General features: G+C 40.2%; 1 gene segment (V, D, J or C); it reads right to left on the bottom strand.

Moving 5' to 3' along the window:
* Positions 1–578: 578 nt before the first annotated feature.
* The window catches only part of LOC118724741, a 48198-nt gene continuing 29090 nt past the window's right edge, over positions 579–19686 (bottom strand). The window contains 5 exon segments of the C gene segment in view: positions 579–608; positions 2020–2133; positions 2473–2538; positions 3120–3398; positions 10832–10876. Coding sequence covers positions 2021–2133; positions 2473–2538; positions 3120–3398; positions 10832–10876 — 503 coding nt within the window.

Below are 19686 nucleotides of genomic sequence, written 5' to 3'. Positions count from 1 at the left end.
AATGGCTTGGAGAGAATTTAGATGATATTAAAATACCCCCATTGCCTACACAGAGAGTGTTAGGGAGTCAAATGTAATTTTGTTTGTAAAGTAGTAGGAAGAGCAGAAAGTGGTTTTGTGGACCAGATGCCAGTTTAGGGCCGATCTATTGATGGATTGAGCAGAGCCTTTCATGTTAAGGTAAAGGACACCTGCCTCCTTCCCCCCAGAATCTGCTTTCCTCTTGGAGAACAGAGCTGGGAACCTGTTGGCTCCCACTTTCTAGTCCTGAAGGCAAAGAAAGTAAAAGGAACAAGATACCATTTTCAAAGTGTATCAATTGTAGAAATAAAAAATGAGTCCTCTGTCCCTTTTTATCTCTATATCCATTTATAAAGCAGCATATAAAGCACTCAGGATCATAACCCTACCCCCCAGGACTTTGTCTTTCCACCAGGCTGGAGGATGAGCTGGGTTTGTTGCCTTCAAAGAGAAACTTGTTTGGGAAGCAGCCATTTAAGCAAAGCTGGGACCAGTTAACTTCAATCACTGAGAAGTCAGAAGCCTTAGAAGCACTTCTGTAGGCTTTGGTTTCTTTCAGGAAGTGTAGCTGTCTCCTGCCTGTCAGCCTGCAAGTGAAGGAAAGTTGTCAGAGTTGATGTAGAGTCATAGACCGTAGGTGCTGGAAAGAATCATAGCCGTATATAGTCTGGGGATGGCCAGTATTGGTTGTGGCTGTGCCACTGCAGTCATCATTAATCAGTCATGGCTATTTCCCTTCTACACATGGCAATAGTTCATCTGTCACTATCAGTGTTGGCACAAATCATGAAACCCCATTTGCTCTTAGTCACTTTTAACTCTTTGTTTTACAGATGCAGAAACTCAGGCTGAGAGAAGTGAAGCCATCTGGCTAAGGTAACGTAGTGAGCTAGTGAAAAGTCAGGACTAAAACTCATATCTCTGACTCCTAGTGTACTACTCTTTTCATACAGTCATGTGGTCTGTGTCCTTGCTGTTGGTAAAACAGTCATCTGTTCAGGAATGACTGTGAATGCTTGCAGGCTGAGTGGGATCAGCCAAACACTCTAAGTCTAGGGTTGTTCCTAGACTGGGAGCTGAGACTGAGAAGTAGTTGAGGGTTTTGGAGAAGGAACTTTATAGGAAAACCTAGGCTCTGATTTGAATTTCATATCTAAGTTTACCTGATGAGGGAATGAAAGTGATGTCTGGTAAATAATTACTGTCTCAGCCTCGACTTAGTATGCATCCTGAGTAGCTAGTAGTGGGCTGTTCATGATTAATGGGGGTATAGGCTCACCTCAATGATGAGCTGGTCTATACATTTGAGTCCTATGATTAAGAATTGGGAGCTGACATACCCTTTGTCTGGGCAAAGACAAGTTCTGCTCCCCCTGAATATACTTTAGGTAGGCTTTACTGATCTCTTTGTAATTCACCAATGGTCCCATGGCCAAATAACAAAAATAGTCAAGTGAAGAAGACTAATTCTCCTTATTCAGCTCCAATTTTTAGCTCCTGCATTGGAACTGTGGGTTATTGACTGGTATTACATTATACTACACAATGGGTTTGAGTCTGGCTTGAAATAAAGGATAACAGGAAGTGGGGTATTGCTTTTTTAAAAAAAATATATTTTATTGATATTTTACAGAGAGGAAGGGAGAGAGATAGAGAGCTAGAAACGTCAATGAGAGAGAAACATCGACTAGCTGCCTCCTGCACCCCCACCATCGGGGATGTGCCCGCAACAATGTACATGCCCTTGACCGGAATTGAACCTGGGACCCTTCAGTCCCCAGACCAACGCTCTACCTCTGAGCCAAACCAGTTTCGGAGGAAGCGGGGTATTGTTATGCTGAGCATCTGAGGTAACTCCCCTCATTAATTTGAAATATGTGTCTATGTATTTTTCCCTTTCCAATACTTTTTGATCTCTTAACAATTTCTAAACTGCTATTTTCCCCATGCACAGCATAGTTCGGGTGGAGTTAGGAATAAGAAGCAGCTAATTCTTACCTTAACAGAAAAATAACTTGGCAGTAAAGAGAAAATTGACAGCAGCCATCTTGGCAAACAGCATTCGGAGCCCCAGCACTGTGAGGGACATCATGTTCACCTTCTCGGCATGAACTGTGGTTGAATAAGAGTGAAGATGGTGACTTCCTTGAGAGAATAAATTCCCTTCCAAGAATTGGGCCCACAACACTGACACCAGCCTGCCCCAAATCACCATTATTTTTTCTGGTCTGCAAGCCCAGCTTGGTGCCTCAGTGACCACAGGCTGCTGCTTACAACCAGCTCAGCAAGCTTTGGAAACCCATGCTTGCAGCCCAACCTCTGCTGGGAAAGTCAGAGGGAACCAACTGGGCTCAAATATGGTTTTTTTATTCTTTTGAAATCTGGTGATTTTTGGCTCCAGAGTTTGCTTTACCCCTCAGTTGTGAAGCTGGTCTTTTGATTTCAACTAACCTTTGGGTTTATGGCTGATCTTTGAAGTTTGCTGTATCTTTTCAGCTTCCATTGGTTTTAGATTATCTGGAACAAACAGAAGTGGTCAGGCTTACACTGGCAACCAAGAGGCTCAAAGGATTTTAGGTTTTAAAACTGGAGAAGATTTTAAGGAAGTTAACTGAGGACGAGAGGTGAGTCTTGGTTAAGGTCATACAACTATTTGCACAGCCAACATAACTACCAGTTAGGGCTTGCTATCATTACACCATGAAGCCAATATCCAGGAATGCGTCTAATTTGTAGGAAGAACTAGGATTCTTAACCTATGAGAGGCTAGGCTGCTTTTTGTCTCGGCCCTCACACTAGATTAGACTTCACTTGGATTTTTAACTCCAGAGTCTAATAGTAGGATAATCATTAATATAAAGGAGACAGTTGGTGAAGAAGAGAGATGGGGATGAAACAGATAAATTTTATCTTAGATTACAACTCAGAAATGGAGAAAGTTCAATTTCCCAGCCATGACAGGGTATAGTTGGGCCTATGTCTTGTTTCTAAAGTGACACTATGTTGAGAGTCATCTGTTAAGAATTTACATTTTCAACTTCCCTTTCCCCAACTTTTCTTCTCCACAATTCCAGACTCCAAAGCCAGATATGACATACCTGAAGAATTTACCATCTTTTCAAATTCAGTGGAGTACCAGGTTTCATGGTTGTGTTGAACTGAACATGTCACTGAATTAGAATCTTCATACTGACCAAGCTTGACAGCACTGTACTTCCCACTGGGAGAGACAACGATAGCAGGGTCAAATTCTACTATTTTCTTGGATGAGAGGAGATTTATAGTTACATTCCTCGGGTAGAAATCTTTCACCAGACAAGCAACATTGGTCCCATTTTTCATGATGAAAACAGATGGTTTGGCAGGAGGCTGACTTTCTGCAAATATAATCAATTTATTTCATGAGATGATTATCCACAATGTGTTAGAGTTTGCCTCAATTTCCCTGGTGCCAAACACTACAACCCACACTTCCCTTCATCCTGTTAGTAACATGGACTTGTTAACACCTCCATGAAAGAATGGCCAAGGGGAGTAAAAATGAAAGTCAGTCAGTTTAAATTCAAGTTGGAGCTGCTAAGAGATATGGCTAACTATTAAATAAAGCACTGGGAGGGACATCATGGTTGAATAAGAGTGAAGATGGCAACTTGATGGTGAACATGATGTCCCTCAAGATATGAAGCAGAGATGGAAAATAGCAACTACAAAAGTTTTTTTTGATCATCTGAGTTTCAATTATCTTCTGGACAATCAAGGTCAGGTTGACTACCTGTCCACATCAATTGGTTTATTTTAAATGCATGGGCCTTCAGAGGGAAATCAGGGCAGGTGTTGTGTTCATGCTTTGCATTATGTTGATTAAAAAATCAAGGATATGAGAAGGACTACATAACTGGTTCAAACACTTTGAGGATGCTAATGTTGGGATCACTTCAGGGTGTCACCTCCATTTTCCAGTCTGGAAGGGATCTACTGAAGTTAAGTGACACATCCCTCTATCTTTAGGTGAATACTTATTCTTTTGTAAGAGTCCACCCTATAATTTCCTTTCAGTCCATTGTCAGGAAGTCCTTATATACTGTATTTTCTGGCATATAAGACGACCGCCCTAATTTTACAGTTAAAACATAGGTTTAGACCTATATTCGCTGTATAAGACTACCCCCCCCACTTCCAAGGCAACACCAGTTCTTTTTTTAATAGACCACCTCTCTGACTCTGAGCAGGCTTTTTTTTGTTTGTTTGTTTCAAAAGTCGTCTTATACGCCAGAAAATACGGTATATAAAATCAGTTGGTTGAAGTCCATTGTTCTTGTTTTATTTTAAGTGGAGCTCTGGAAAGTTGGTCCCAATAACTGGGTCTCCTCCTACCCTTTTCTTCTGTCATGCCTCACCTTGATTTACCATCTGTCTGCTACTCTGTATGGGTATATTTTATCCCTCTTAAAACCAAAAGTCTTGTAGTAAAGATTCTTTTGCATTGTGTCTTACTGAAGTTTCTGAATTGTGATACATTTTTGTGTCCATGAAGACTTAAACTCTTAGGCTATCTTAAAATCAATGCTAAAGAAAGAGCTCCACAAATGCCTGAAATAAAAAAAAGATATCCAACCTCTGAATGATCTGGATAGTTATACCGGTTAATAATGAGGATTTTTTTCAATAGTTACATATACATTGATATATATGTGATTTGATATGTTGCTATTTTGTTGTATTGACAGTAAGCTTCAAAACTTCATATGTCAAATTTTCTGAAGGTGTTAACATCATAGATATTTTTATGCTTAAAAATGTTGAATTTTGTGCCAAGAAAGAGCATTTGTGGGAAGTTTTAATTCATTATTTTATTTTGAAGAAAAGTGCTGCTGAAAGTTATGGTATACTTTGGGAAGCTTATGGTGAACATCTCCCATCTCAAGATATTTGTGAACGCTGGTTTAAATCAGTAAAATGTTGCTTCAATGATCTGAAAGAAAGTCTTTTTTTGCATTGAATTGTGACTGGCAATGGAAAGTGGATTTTTTTTTGAGAATCTCAAACGCACAAAATCATGGGTTGATCCAGGTCAACCATCAATATTGACTGCAAGTCCAAATCGCTTAGGAAAGAATACAAAATGCTCTGCATTTGGTGAGATCAGGAATGTGTGGTATAGTATGAGCTTCTAAAACCAGGTGAAACCATCAATACTGATTGCTACTGAAAACAAATAATCAATTTGAACCAAGCTTTGATCATGAAATGACCAGAATATTCCAGAAGACAAGGCAAAGTAATTTTGCTTCATGATTACACACCATCACACACTTTAAAACCACTAAATGACACATTAAAAGATCTTGCCTGGGAAATATTAACCCACCCCTTGTATTCACCAGAACTTTCTCCTTCAGATTACCACACGCACTTTCTGAGCAGCACTTCAAAACGTACGAAGAAGTGGAAAATTGGGTCTCAGAATGGTTTGTCTCAAAACAAGAGAAGTTCTATTGGGACAGTATCCACAAGTTACCTGAAAGATGGGGGAAATGTATAGCTAGTGATGGACATTACTTTGAATAAGGCACTTTTGATGTTTCTCTTGAATTTGTCATATTTTCTTTGATTACAAAATCCACATTATTAACTGGTACACCTAAGCTTAATTGCTGACTTTCACTGTTACTACAATAGCTTATGTGAATATGGCCCTTAGTATACAAAATTTAGTTCAGTTTGGCTTCTTGGTATCAAATTAAGTAATGTTGAATACCAGTGTACTTTTATTTACTATGGTCTATAATCAAGACATAAGGTATTGCTAAACTAACATCTTGGTAATGAGTGTGTATATGGAATAATTTTTCTAGTGTTCTTATCTATCCTAACTCTGGATTTGGGGTTCAGCTGTGAAGCTCATGGTAGCAGAGCTATACCAAATCCATCAGTTATATCTGTTTGAGATGGAGTGGTTGCTTGTCAGGAAGTTCTTGCTGATCACCATTCTATAAATGGACCATGGCGAATCAGCTATTCAAAGAATTCTCTCTCCCCTTTACCTCTTCTGCTGGGAAGCTTAGCTAAAAGACTGGATTCTATCACAGTCACACTCAGGGCAGGAAACTTATTCCTAAAAATCTACCGTGTTTCCCCGAAAATAAGACATCCTCCGAAAATAAGACCTACTTACAGGTTTCCTTCTGAGTGAAATATAACAAATCCCCCGAAAATAAGGCCCCCCTAGGCTAAACATGAGAGATTTGGTCCACTGATTCTGAAAGAAATGTAGTCACAAGAAATTCACCAGGAAATTCAGGAATTGGATTGTTATGATGATGTTCCAGAAGATGATGACATGATTGTCATTGAATAAATGAGTAAATTCTTGATACTATAGGATTCATAGTTTGGTTTGTGTTGACTACTGTACTACCATACCGTATACAGGTAATAAATTTCCTTTATTTTCATTTAACAATAAATGTGTACCGTATTCTTCTTCATGAAAAAATAAGACATCCCCTGAAAATAAGACCTAGCGCATCTTTTGGAGCAAAAATTAATATAAGGCACTGTCTTATTTTCAGGGAAACAGGGTAGTTTCTTATATTTTTGGGCATTAACTCTAGACAAGAGAGGGTTTGGGGATTTTTCAAAGGGCTTTCCTGGAAAATGCTTTCAACCTACGTGAGAACCCAAGCCACTGATAACAGACACTGATAACCCGAGCAATAACGGCTTAGAAACCACATGCTCTGCTCATACTCCTCCCTCCAGAACTATGACATTTCTTGCTCCAGAACTATGACATTACTTATACTGACTTTGGTTTGAGATATATCCCAGTTGATTTTCAAGGGAGTTATGAGTTACAGAAAAAGGAAACTTGTCTATTAAAAAACAAGCCAAAAAAACCTCTATCTCCTTGGCTACTTAAGCTTATCATCCGATCCTAGTCTGATTTAGTTGGCTAATTAAGGCTTGCTTGGGATTTAAAAATTTACATTCAAAGGCAGTTGTCAATGATCACTTTGGGCTGAGAGACCTGGTATGAATAATTTGAACAATGTAATATAGTTGGCAACACAGGTATCTGAAGAAATTCATCCACTTTTAATATTGAGCTCTGAATTAGTTAGTCAGCATTTGAGATAGAGCACAGTGTACTGATTTGGTAAAACAATTTTCTCAGATGTATTATTAGTCAGTGTCTATTCAAAACAATTGTTTGAAAGGAAAGTGTTTTATCTAACTCATTCTTTGTTATCATGGTAACCGAAGAAAAGGCTATTTGATTAGGTTGAACTTTTTAAAAAAACGGAATGCATTAAATATGGTTACCATATGTGACTTGGTCTATTCTTATATTTAAACCAAAAACTTGGAATTGTATAAAATTTGCACTACTGTAGTCTAAAACTTAAAGATTTAATTAATTGCTTATCTTTTGAGAATTTACAGTTTTTCCCCTTGGTTCACAAATACAATTACATTTCAACATGTGTTTCAAAGTGTTATTTGTTTGAGTAATTGTTATCTTATTTTCAGACTTTCTCTTTTTATGAGTTCCAGTCCAATGCTAAGTAAACAATATGAAAAGAAGTGTATACCGTTCCTAAACAATATTGCTAAATTTTAAACTTAGAAATCATTTAGGTTTTATATTCACTTAGAGAGTCCTACTGGTTCCCTAAAAATTGCAACATCTATAACAATGTCACTCACAATTTCAAGGCGCTCTGCCAACATGAGAGTGAACTTGAGCACTAGAATATCAGTTTGCTCTACCTGATTATTCTCACCAGGTTAAACACATTTGTCCTACATCTTCCAAGATGCAGGACATTTGTTTTCAGGTCGTAATGAGGCAGGCACATGAGTCAGATTAACCAAAGGAATGTGTGTAAGGATAAAACAACTTCCGGGAGAATCTGGGCCCACGTTCTGCCTCTCCTACACTCAGCTGCTCCAACTATTATTATAAATCTTCCAGAATTCTTTGTGCTCTCTGGGCTGCTCTGGAGATTTCAGAAATAAGTGGGAGCTATGGTTTTAACATATGTTTCTAAAAAATAAAAGCAGTTACAGAGCTACTTCAGCGACTCAACCTAATGTCTCCATTCTGGCCCATTTCACATCTCCTAGGTATACTTTTTCAATTAATGCAAATCTGTTGGCAGCCCCTGTCTCTCAATTTATCCTGAGAAATACAAATACTCACGGGGTTCCACGAAGAGCTGGGTGCCAGTTCCAAAAAATATCTGTCGGGTGTCCCAGGAGCACATTGCGATGCTGCCTCACAGGTAACCAGCCTAGGGCTGGCCCTGGGGCCTGGGCTAGAACATCTGCATCCTGCCTTCCCAGCCTGCACCCAGCCAAGAGACCCCACAGCTCAGAGAACTACAAAGCTGCCCTTGATGAGCCCAGGGGGCCATGTGCACAAAATCTCAGTTTTCTTTGGGGCTAGTAATAATTGAACTGCTGGATAAGGATGTGAGCATGAAATCCCACCTGAGAAACACTGGGATAGGAGAATGCTGAAAGAGAGAAAGACAAGAGAGTGACAGGTGACCGATAGCTGCCTTCAAGATGGAAATGTATTCCTGGTTTATGGGGAGACCTGTCTAAGAAAAACACAATAGCTTGGGAGTATGGATGGCGCATCGAATGTTGACATTTCTTATAATGAATGTTAGAATGTGGAATGTTAGACATGAGTCTTGTTCTCATATTCTGGCTCCTTTCTCTTGGGTCACAAATGCTGCTTTTTTAAAATTTTATTAGAAACCTAATTTCTCCCCTATCACTCACACCAAATCTCACAATAAGAACAAATTTGCTTCCTAATTCCCTGAGTCCGGGGAAAGGCTTTCAAAGGACCTGAGGGTTGAACAAGAAATTGGCAGCTGCCAGAGGAGCCCAGCGGTACTGCCTGTTATGAATGCAGGTCGAAGAAACCAGTGCTTGCTCTGGATTGCTTGTTTTTGTTTTATAATTTCTCCTGACTCTGGGTCCAGATACGAGCTTCAGGAAGATATAGTAATCATGTGAAAATGAACTTAAACACCCTATGGATTTCTCCATCTCATCACCAAAAATCAAGTGTCTAGGGCTAGAGCCAAAGGGGCTGACAGTTGTATAGGTCCATCATTTGCTGTCAAAACTTTAAGGATTGGGGGTTTGATTTGAAGTTCCTACTCTCCCCACACGAGTTTCACATCTCATGTTATACTCCATCACTGCTAGAAGGGAAAACCAGAGAAGGAAATAGAGTATCATTAGAGAGCATGGTCAGCGCGTCTTGGCAGAGGGGTTAAGTATCAGTTTCATCTCTTATTTTCTAAAGCTCCCAAAGGTGCAGCCTCAGATATTTGATTTGAACAGTGCAGGTAATTATGAATTTCAAATGGAAATAATTTCCCCCCAATCTTCACCCAAGTATATTTTTCCATTGATTTTTAGAGAGAGAGTAGAAAGGAGTAGGGGGATACACACACACACACACACACACAGAAAAAGAGAGAGAGAGAGAGAGAGAGAGAGAGAGAGAGAGAGAGAGAGAGAGATATCAATGTGAGAGAGACATATAGATTGGCTGCCTCCCACATGAGCCCTGACCAGAGCTGGGGATCAAGCCTACAATTGAGGCATGTGCCCTTGACCAGAAGTGAAACTGGGACCCTTCAGTCTACAGGCAGATGCCTATTCACAGAGCCAAACCTGCTAGGACTCAAGTGGAAATGAGTTAAAGGGAAAATTAAACATAATACTTTTTACTCAGATGCAATTGACCAACATCAATCAAACTGCAATCAGCTACAACATAATTCTGTTTCTGTCCTTCTTTTCATTCCTCTAGTAAACTCTTTCCCCTCGAAGGTAAGAAAATTCAGCAAATTCCACTATTTCCCTGGAAGCAACAGGCAATCAAGTACCCCTGGAATTTATTTTACCCTCTGAAAGGGACCGATGTTGTTGACACTATCAGTTGCTTTCTGGATTGTCAGCCTCACCACATTCGTGTACCTTTTCCCACTTCTTTACTTCCTCTGAAATGAAAAATAAAACCTAACAACATCTAACCATGTAAGGGGTAACATCTTCCCTATTGGACTTGGCATTTTGTGAAACCTTTGAAAGATCATTGATTTCTGGACTGGTCCTAGTGTCTGACTGTTGGGCAGCTGCCCCAACAACCTCTATTGTCTTGAAGTTGTTGGCTGTGTTTCTATATTGGATGTAGGCTCCTGAACCCTGTGCAGAGTCCTCAGATTCAGGGCTAACAGGGAGGTGAGCACATTAATGCTCTCAGCAGACCCAAGCTCATATAGGACCTTGTAGATCATTCAGTTGAAACAGCCATGTTGATTAAATGTAAATTCTCAGCAAAAAGAGACAGGCGAGATTGGCTTTTGCCTTTGAGGGAGAGAAAACTTTTTTGATTTAACTCCTTTGATATTTTTTTTCTAATCCTCCCTTTTCTTACACCATGGCCTTTTTCCTCAAAAACATCGAAGAGACTTTCCTCATCTAGGGCTTGCCTTTTCTCTGGTCCCAGTCCTTAATCAGGGGCCAAACTAAGGGGTTTTGCTAGGCAGCTGTAGAGGACTATAAACACTAATCCTTAGAACAGTTCCTAAGCATACATAAAATATTTTCATGAGAAAATCCTAGTGAATTTGCCTTCAAATTTTACCCCAACTGTTTGCAACAACAACAACAAACCTCAATTTAGAACCTCCTAATATCCCAAGAAGCACCTTTCATTCAGGACTATGCCACAACTCCAAGGAATATATAGACTGAAATAAAATGTGTAACTTACTTGGTTCCACGATGAGTTTAGTGCCCTTTCCAAAGATGAGTTGTGCTGTGTAAGCACCACTTTAGGTGTCATTACAAAAAACCTTGCTACCTATTTGCCCCCGTCTAGTCCATCTGTTAGGAAGGGGTGGGTGGAGCAGAAGAGAAGGGGTAGCTGGAGTCACAGAACTTTGCAAGGGTTTTTGAGATCTAAGCATTGCATTTTGGAAGCTTGTTTGATGTGAGTTGTCTTCTGAGTGTTAACATTTAGGGAAATCTCTAAGTTTTCTAATATTATCTTCTCAACATGCCATCTCTTTCAGGTCCTGCTTAGAAATCTGGCAGTGATGCAAAGTAAACAAAAAAGGATCACCTTTTCACAGGGAGAAAGTAATTATTTAGGTTCTTCTAAGAATTGCCAAATGGCTAATTTCAGCTGAAACATAACTTTAAGGCTTAAGTAAATCACAAAAAACTATGCCTCAGTTAGAAGTGGAAGGACATGCTGGTGGGAGCAAAAGCCATTGATGTAAAAGACTTGGAGTCTGTAGAGAGGATCATAATATTAGATGATTATCATTTGTCTAAGTATTTACTACTTATAAACAGCTTGTGCCTACACTACCTCAACAAACATTATTGTAATCAACTCCATGAGGTGATATTATTAGGCTCGTCTTAGAGTGAGTCACTGAAGCTAAGAGTGGTTAAGATAGTGAGTGGCTGAGCTGGTCCTCACTTTCAGGTCTCCTCAGTTCAGTTTCCAGCCATTGAACCAGAGTAATCAATAATAGATTGAAAGGAGCCCCAGTGATCATTTGTCAAAACCTCTGTGGTCGCATAAGGGCTAATTAATGAATGCATAGGGAGAGTTTTGACTCCTTTTCCAGTGCCTTTAAAAAATGATAGCACAGAATTTCCACTGGTATTTATACCATTGGACTTCCTTATTTTTCCTCATTGTTCCTAAGAATTGGTCTGAATGATAATGAGGATCATAGTGTCCTAAAGCTGGAAGACACATTGGAAATCATTTGGTCTAGTTTGAGGGAAACTAGAGTTCAGTGAAGTTAAGTCACAGAGCTTGTCAGCCAAAGAGAAGGATTAGTAGTTGGTCTTAGAATTCTTGGTTTAACATGCTCATGACTACACCTCACATTTACTAGATGTACTGTAGTACAGGTCTGGTTATGTTCTAGATCTGTAAATGGCAAAAGTTAGAGTATTAAGTAAGCTGGTTCTCTAAAGTTAGTTAAGTAGAGGGAAGACAAAGACTCCCGAGGAAGGATAGTGGATGAAAAAGATCCACTGTAGCACACTCCCCTCCCCCATCCTAAATTTTATTAGATACCAGTCCCTTGCTAAATTACATGCTGGAAGGATTTCTCAACATCCTGAAAAGTATTTCCGAAGCTGGTAACATGGGAAAATATCTAACAAAGATAATTACCAAATATAGTGGTCATAGTAAGGGAAAAAAAGTCAGTTACTTACTTGGTTGTACTTTCAAATGGGTTCCTTTGCCAAAGATCAGTACTCACAGCTGATAAACCTAAGCTAAAAACTGCCTCACTTCCCCATATGTCAACCCTGGCCCCACTAACCAAGTCATGTGGTAGACACTGGGTGGGATTTTCTATCTCATCTGGCTTAACCTTTTTTTTTTTTTTTTTTTTTTTAATTATTCTTATTGAAATTATTCTTATTGGCTTAATTTCTTTTCTCCTAAGTCTTGGGGGCTGTCCTTCAGGACAAAACAGGAGGTGATTATTGTGTCAAATAGAAATCTAAGCTTTTGTCATGTTTCATTGCAAATCTGTGCTCTGAATGGGAGAGACAAGAAAGGAGTCTTTTAGTTTGATCAGGAGCAAAGAAAGGCGGCGCATTGGCCATAGAGTTGTGGTTCTCAATCTTTGGGCTATACTTAGGTGGGGCCAAGGTCTAGTGAGTTATGCACCCCATTCATTTCTACTTTTTAAGGGAATTTCATTTTGTATTCAGCCAGAGCTTTGCATCATGGCCAAGCATTGTGCAGCAGCCAGACTTCTTAGCATAAAGTAGAATTAGACTTTTCAGTAAATTTTAATAACATATTCATGAATATAAAATTTCAGCAAGTTTTAATAACATACTCACACTTAAAAGTAACAATTAAATTAACCTATGTCATATACAAACGAGTCTATGAGATTGCCTGTATGTCCCTCTAAAACTAGAGAAAGAATATGCATTTTGAGATCAGTTTATAGCCCATAAAGGACTACAGATCATACTTTGAGAATCATCACAATGGAGAGTGGTTCTCAGTTGTGGTGAAGAAAGATGTCAGAAAACCTGAAACCTAGTTAGACTCTGTCCCTTACTAAGTGTGTGATTTGGCCAAGTTCCTTAAGTTCACTGAGCTTCATTTGCCTTCTTTATAAAACAAGGGTGATACCTTCTGTATTGGGAGATTGTAAGATTAAATGAAAGGGTGTAAAGCATTCACTAAAATAGAAAGCCTAGGTGTAATTATTAGAATGTGTATTAGGGTTAGATGCAGAGATTGCATTTATTTGAAGGATGTAATTTCACTAAGCTCAGAGCTCCCAGGGGCCGTCCTGTAGGGCAAAGTTCCTGAGAGAGGACAGAATCTTCATTTTCAGTGTTTGAGATGAGAGTGTCCATTTTTTAGGGCTGTGGGTGAGGACTGGAATCCAGTTTTCTGTCTCCCTTGGTCTTCCTCTAGGTCAGGTGTGACCTCTATTCCATTCTCTATGAGCCAAACTCCTTACAGTAGTCTACAAGCCACCCTCTCCCTACTTCCTTTATCAACTTGACCTCCTTTCAAATCCTCTCCCTGTTAATCACTTTCCTCCAGCCACATGGGACTCCTTACTATCCTTCACACACTGCAGGCTGCACTTGCGTTCCCTCTGCCTGGAGTTGCTCTTCTTCCAGAAATCTGCATGGCCACTCTGTCACCTACTCAGGTCTCTGCTCAAATATCACCTTTCCGAAGAGGCCTCTGCAATTCCTTTGTTAAAAATTGCACACTGTTCCCGCCCACCCTTTATTCCTCTTCCTTGCTTTATTTTCCTTTACAGGGCTTACTACCACCTAAAATACTATATATTTTATTCATTTATTTTGTTTACCATCTGCCTTTTACCATTAGAATAATAGCTCCTATCACGCACAAATTTCTGTCTGTTCTGTTCACGTCGATTCCCCCAGCACCTAGAAGACTGCCCGGCATCTAGGGACAGTGACTAGTCACAGGTTGTAGAGCTAGAGCTCAGGCTTGGGTCTGCAGGCTCTCAGCTTGCTTTCATTTCTATTTCCTTTGCCTTACACCACAGCTGACTTGTCCTCTCATCCATCCATCCATTCATTCATTCAACAAACATTTATTTAGTGCCTTCAGTGTGTTTGTGAACAAGTCACAGTCCTTGTCCTCATGGAACAAGGAAAACAGAAGATAAATGATCATAAAAACTTTCAGGTGGAGATGAACATTATAAAAAGTGCAGCAGGATAAGGGGACTGCAGAATGTTAGGGGATGCTTGAGAAAGACCTCGCTTGAGGTGACATTTGAATACAGATCTGGAGAAGGAGAAGGAGAAAGCTGTGTGAATCCATGGGAGAAAATGGCTCCAGGCAGAAGCTCCATCCTGGGAGACCCATTGTGTGTGAGAGGGAATGCCAAAGATGGGAACTGGAATTTTAGAAATGAATTGATGAGCCAAAGAAAACAATGAGCTGGTGCATCCCACCATCCTTTGAAAGGAAAAGTTGAGGGCCATTCAGAGAGGGCAGGATCCAGAATATCTTTGAATGGAATCAGATGCCAATTCTGACTTTGCAAAGCTATGTGATCTTGGGGGACCCCTTCTAATTAGTAAAAATGCAGGTAATAGTATCTGGTTCTGTATGATTATTGTGAGAATTGAATAAAAGGCCATTCATTCAGTGGCTAGAGTTAGTCGGCTCTCAAAAGTGGTAGTTGATATGATGATAACATATAATAACCCATACTAATTTAAGTCCATCTAATGGCCCATTTCATGAAGATGTTCCTAATGACTAACACCCTTTTCTAAGCTCCTGTCGTTGTCATGGTCCTTAGCACACATTTATATTGTGGTATTTATTCCATGGTGTGTTGCCTTGTTCTCTGGTTCTGTTTTATGAAGTTAAATGGTATCCTCACGTTTTCTCTATCCAGAGGGCTAAAACGGTGTGGTGGATTTGGGGCTGTGGGTTTGTGTGGACCTGTTCTGTTAGTGTGGTGCTCTCTGGCAGCTGCAAGTAAAAACTTGAAAGAAGCATCAAAAGGAAGTAGGCTTCTGTGAAGATAAAGGCCCTGGGTTTGCACTGATGCCTCTTTAATCCAATATTAGTTGGCTAAAAAAGAAGGCACTATTTAAATATATTCTGGGTCCTGCTCTGTCTGGATGCCCCTCATCTTCATTTCAAAGGATGGTGGGATGCACCAGTTCAGTGTTTCCCACACTTCAATTAATCACATCTCCTTTTTTTTTTTTTATCACACGCATCTATTATATAATTTAATAGTTTTAATTTACTCACTTTTTAACATCAAATATAATTAAAAGGAAACTAAGTCCTGTGAGTTTAATAACCTAGTTGCACTATTTTGATTCCCATTAAAAGACAGTGCAATTAAAATTAAAAGAAAGTCTATCTATGTACCATCTGAAACCATGTGACATACATGCACACTTAGGAAACACTGGATCAAGTGAGTCAGTAAACAGAAGAACATAAATCCAGTCAGAAGGTCTTGATAAAAAAGGGAGATGAAGGAAATTAGTCACTAACTTTGCTGGGAGTGTGGATCACATTATTATTTCAGTGACTTTACGTTATTAAAGTCAATGAGATCTAAAAGCAAGGGCCTGAATTAGTTGAATTTTCAAAATATTAAAAAAAACCCCCGAGTTTCTGTGCTCTGATTCTGCTAGCTCAGCTTTGGATTTTTTTCTCTTTTTGGATACAAAGCTCCTTCCCCATAGTGTATGACATCTGGGAACATGTAGCCTGAACTTCCTCTTTTTCCTCCCTCTGCCCTTAATTCTATGTCTTCTTCACTTCATACACCCAGGACTGTCTTGTCTGAGAGGAGCCCACTCCATTACACTCTCTAGAGCCTTCTCTTACCTTTTAAAACATAGTTGAATGCCAAAGCATCAGGCCAGGACATGCTGTTACTTTTCCTGTAGCCAGTGTAGCAGATTGGGACCACTGACCCCATTGCTAGACTTCCCAAGGATCTTTGAATTTGCTTATTACATTTTCTAGCTTAATACTAATGTCTACTATCTACTGGAAGCTGCTGCCAAATGGATATTGCTGTCTTTTTTTTTTTAAGTGACATTTAAGTGGCAGTTAAATTCAAATGTTACTTAAATGACACAAAAAAAGATGCTTTCTGTGTTGAGTAAAATCCTCTGACAAGTATATCCTCTGACAAGTTTAGCACTGATTGCTTTATGACAGTTAAGTAGTGAGTGGAACCAAACCCTCTTTGTGAGGGAGATGAACACCATGAGCCCTCAGGGAACTACTCCTGGTTGTGTCCTATAGACGTTAAAGCATTTCTTAGTTGGAAACATTACACATTCACTTTTTTTTTTCTGCATGGAATATGTCTCACTGGGAGCCAGAACTTTCCAGCTTCCTTAATAGTAACTTAGCTTCCATTTTCAGCCTTAACAATTGGAAAGGAATGTCTGGTTCCTTTCTCCTGAAGAAAAATGGCAACATCAGCGACCACTTACTGGACTTGCCCTTTATTCTCAGGAAGCTGACTCAGTTCTGAGCTCTCCCAAGAGCTTATGTTTGGCCTAAGGCAGTGGTTGGCAAACTCATTAGTTAACAGAACCAAATATCAACAGTACAACGATTGAAATTTCTTTTGAGAGCCAAATTTTTAAAACTTAAACTTCTTCTAACACCACTTCTTCAAAATAAACTCGCCCAGGCTGTGGTATTTTGTGGAAAAGCCACACTCAAGGGGTCAAAGAGCCTTATGTGGCTCGCGATCCATAGTTGCTGACCAAGGTCCTAAGGCTCTAAGGGATTGTTTATGTCTGCAGCCAAATTGATAAAATTTTCTAGACACAGATCAACCTTGATTTTGATCAGTTCAGACTAGACTCAGGAACTCGAAACAATGACTCATGCTCTCTATAGCCATGGATTGAGCAGAATTTTCTCAGTTTCCCCTGAGCTATGGGAGGTCTTCCACAGCCCTAAAGTTTATTTATTTTTTTTAGCTCCATATCAATTCCTATGCAGTGGGTTAACCATCCCCTCGCCCCTCTCCTCAACCTGCTACCCATTTCACATTTTCTAATATTTTTGCCTCCTTAGATGAGGATGCCTTAACCTCAAAGAGCAGACAAATGGCTACTTACTAGTACTTGGTTCCACGGATTCCTTTTCCAAAGGTGAGTTTGTCTGACACAGCACTTGGGGACTTTCCCAATACCTCAGCAGTGCTCCCACCACTCTTCTTCCTATGTAGGTCTAGGGAAACCTTTGGGGCTTGGCTCTTAAAAAGATGGCACCTGTCTATCATCCAGCTGATTCATGATGATTATATATATATATATATATATATATATATATATATATATATATTTAAATATATTTTATTGATTTTGTACAAAGAGGAAGGGATAGAGATAGACAGCTAGAAACATCGATGAGAGAGAGTCATCGATCAGCTGCCTCTTGCACACCCCCTATTGGGGATATGCCCGCAACCAAGGTACATGCCCTTGACCGGAATCGAACCCGGGTCCCTTCAGTCCCCAAGTCAACGCTCTATCCATTGAGCCAAACCAGTCTCGGCTATTTATTTATTTTTTTAAATATATATTTTATTGATTTTTTACAGAGAGAAAGGGAGATAGAGAGCTAGAAACATCGATGAGAGAGAAACATAGACCAGCTGCCTCTTGCACACCCCCTACCGGGGATGTGCCCGCAGCCAATGTACATGCTCTTGACCGGAATCGAACCTGGGACCCCTCAGTCCGCAGACCGACGCTCTACCACTGAGCCAAACCGGCTTCGGCTGATTCATGATGATTTAATCAATTGCCAGTAGGAGTGAGTTTGCTTTTGGGAGTTTTTATTTGTCTGAGGAGTAGGTAGGAGCACATATTCCTAGGCTAAGGTTTCTAAGGCAGTACATGAAGTTATCTGAATGTTGCTTTCAATTGTTTTAAATTGTTCTCATTTCCTAGACCTTCACCTAACTCTCAGTCTTGGAAAACTAGCATCACCAAGTGGATAGGTCTTAGATCCATGACTGTTCCATTGTCAAGGCCTCCACAGTCACCAGTGCTGCTTAAAGGGCAGAAAACGTGTGGCATTACTAGAGGAGACAGGCTGTGTGAAGCACTGACCAGGTACCAATGATTTACAGTGTAGTCACCGTTAGCATGAGCAGCTACTGCTGGTGATTGCCTAAAAACAAGTCAATCTCTGCTGAAATTCATCTCCTCAAACTGCAAAGTAAAGCACTGGGCAAATCTCTCTACGGATTTGGATTCAGAAATTCCCTATGTGATGGCTCATGTAATTCCCTTTTGCAATAGAATCAACGCAAAACCAAGACAAGGACATATTTTAAAGAAATACCTTTTTGTATTCCTAAACCTGGCTGTAGGAACGTATTGAAAAGCCAGTTTCACCTCAGCGAGAATAGCAGGGAGTGAGAGGCCAGGTGCTGGGGTCACTTCTCTTGGCCTGGTCAACTTCCAGGCATCCCTCTGAGTCACTGAGCAAGGAGGGATGGCTACTTGCTGTGTTCACCCTCTGGGGCAAGGTATCCAGGCTGAGGACTTCCCAGGGAAGTGCCACCTTTGCCCCTGCAGTTTTTGTACAAGTCTCTGTGGTTTTTGTAGCACTGTGCGTATCCCCCCAATCACACAATATTACAGAGCTTTACAAAAACCTTCCTGGGTTTCACCCCTGCGTGAACTTCGAGAACCTCTGGGGCCGGATGTTTTCTCCAAGTCAAGCTCCCGGCAAGATCAAAGGGTTTGGCAGTTGGCTCAGGGCAGGCTTGCCCAGATGCTTCTGTCTGAGGGTCTTCTGCCCCACTGGCTACATCTGCCCTGGAGTTTGCAACTGGAATGGACTTTCAGAAACCATCACGTCCACTCCCATCTGTGCTTTCTGGTCGGTTTCCTTTCAGATGGTTTCCCACCGAAGACCTTGTCAGCTCTCTGAATGTTTCAAGTGGGTTCTACCTGCTGTGGGTGAGGCAGAACATGCTGGTGATGAATGTAATTTCTCCTGTCACCCACTAAGCTCTGGATTACCTCTGCCTGCCCCTGCTTTACACCTGAATAGTGTTAAATAGTTTACAAAAGGTTTTCACATAAATTTAAAATTTAATCCTCTCCATTGACTCTCTGGTTTCTAAATTCATGGACAGTAGGTCATATGGTACTTTGTACGATTTAGAAAAGGCAATGGCACTGGGCGCATGCAGAGGCAGCAGCTTGGGAAACAGATGGCACCTTTGTGTGCTTTATAAAAGGTTTCCCTTTCTCCAGTTCATGCAGCTCCACAACCAGGTCTTTTGGCCCCAATTGTCCCCTTGGCCAAGCGCCCTTATGCAAGGCATCACTGTGTAACTAGCAGTGGCTCTGTCCAAATTAAATTGATATTTTTAACTTATATTCTTGTTTAACCTTTGCTTTTTGACACAGTTGCTCCCTATTTGAAAACTCTTCTCTGGGGCTCTCAAGACACTGGTCTTGGTTCACCTTTGATCTCTGTGTCTATCAGTATGAAAATAAAATGACACAGTAGGCTTATCAAAAATGACCTTATTAAAAGGGAACCATTAA

The sequence above is a fragment of the Pipistrellus kuhlii genome, unplaced genomic scaffold (assembly GCF_014108245.1).
Source record: "Pipistrellus kuhlii isolate mPipKuh1 unplaced genomic scaffold, mPipKuh1.p scaffold_m20_p_1, whole genome shotgun sequence".
NCBI lineage: Eukaryota > Metazoa > Chordata > Mammalia > Chiroptera > Vespertilionidae > Pipistrellus > Pipistrellus kuhlii.
Note: the sequence above shows the minus strand (reverse complement) of the source record. Positions and strands in the feature narration are given on the sequence as shown.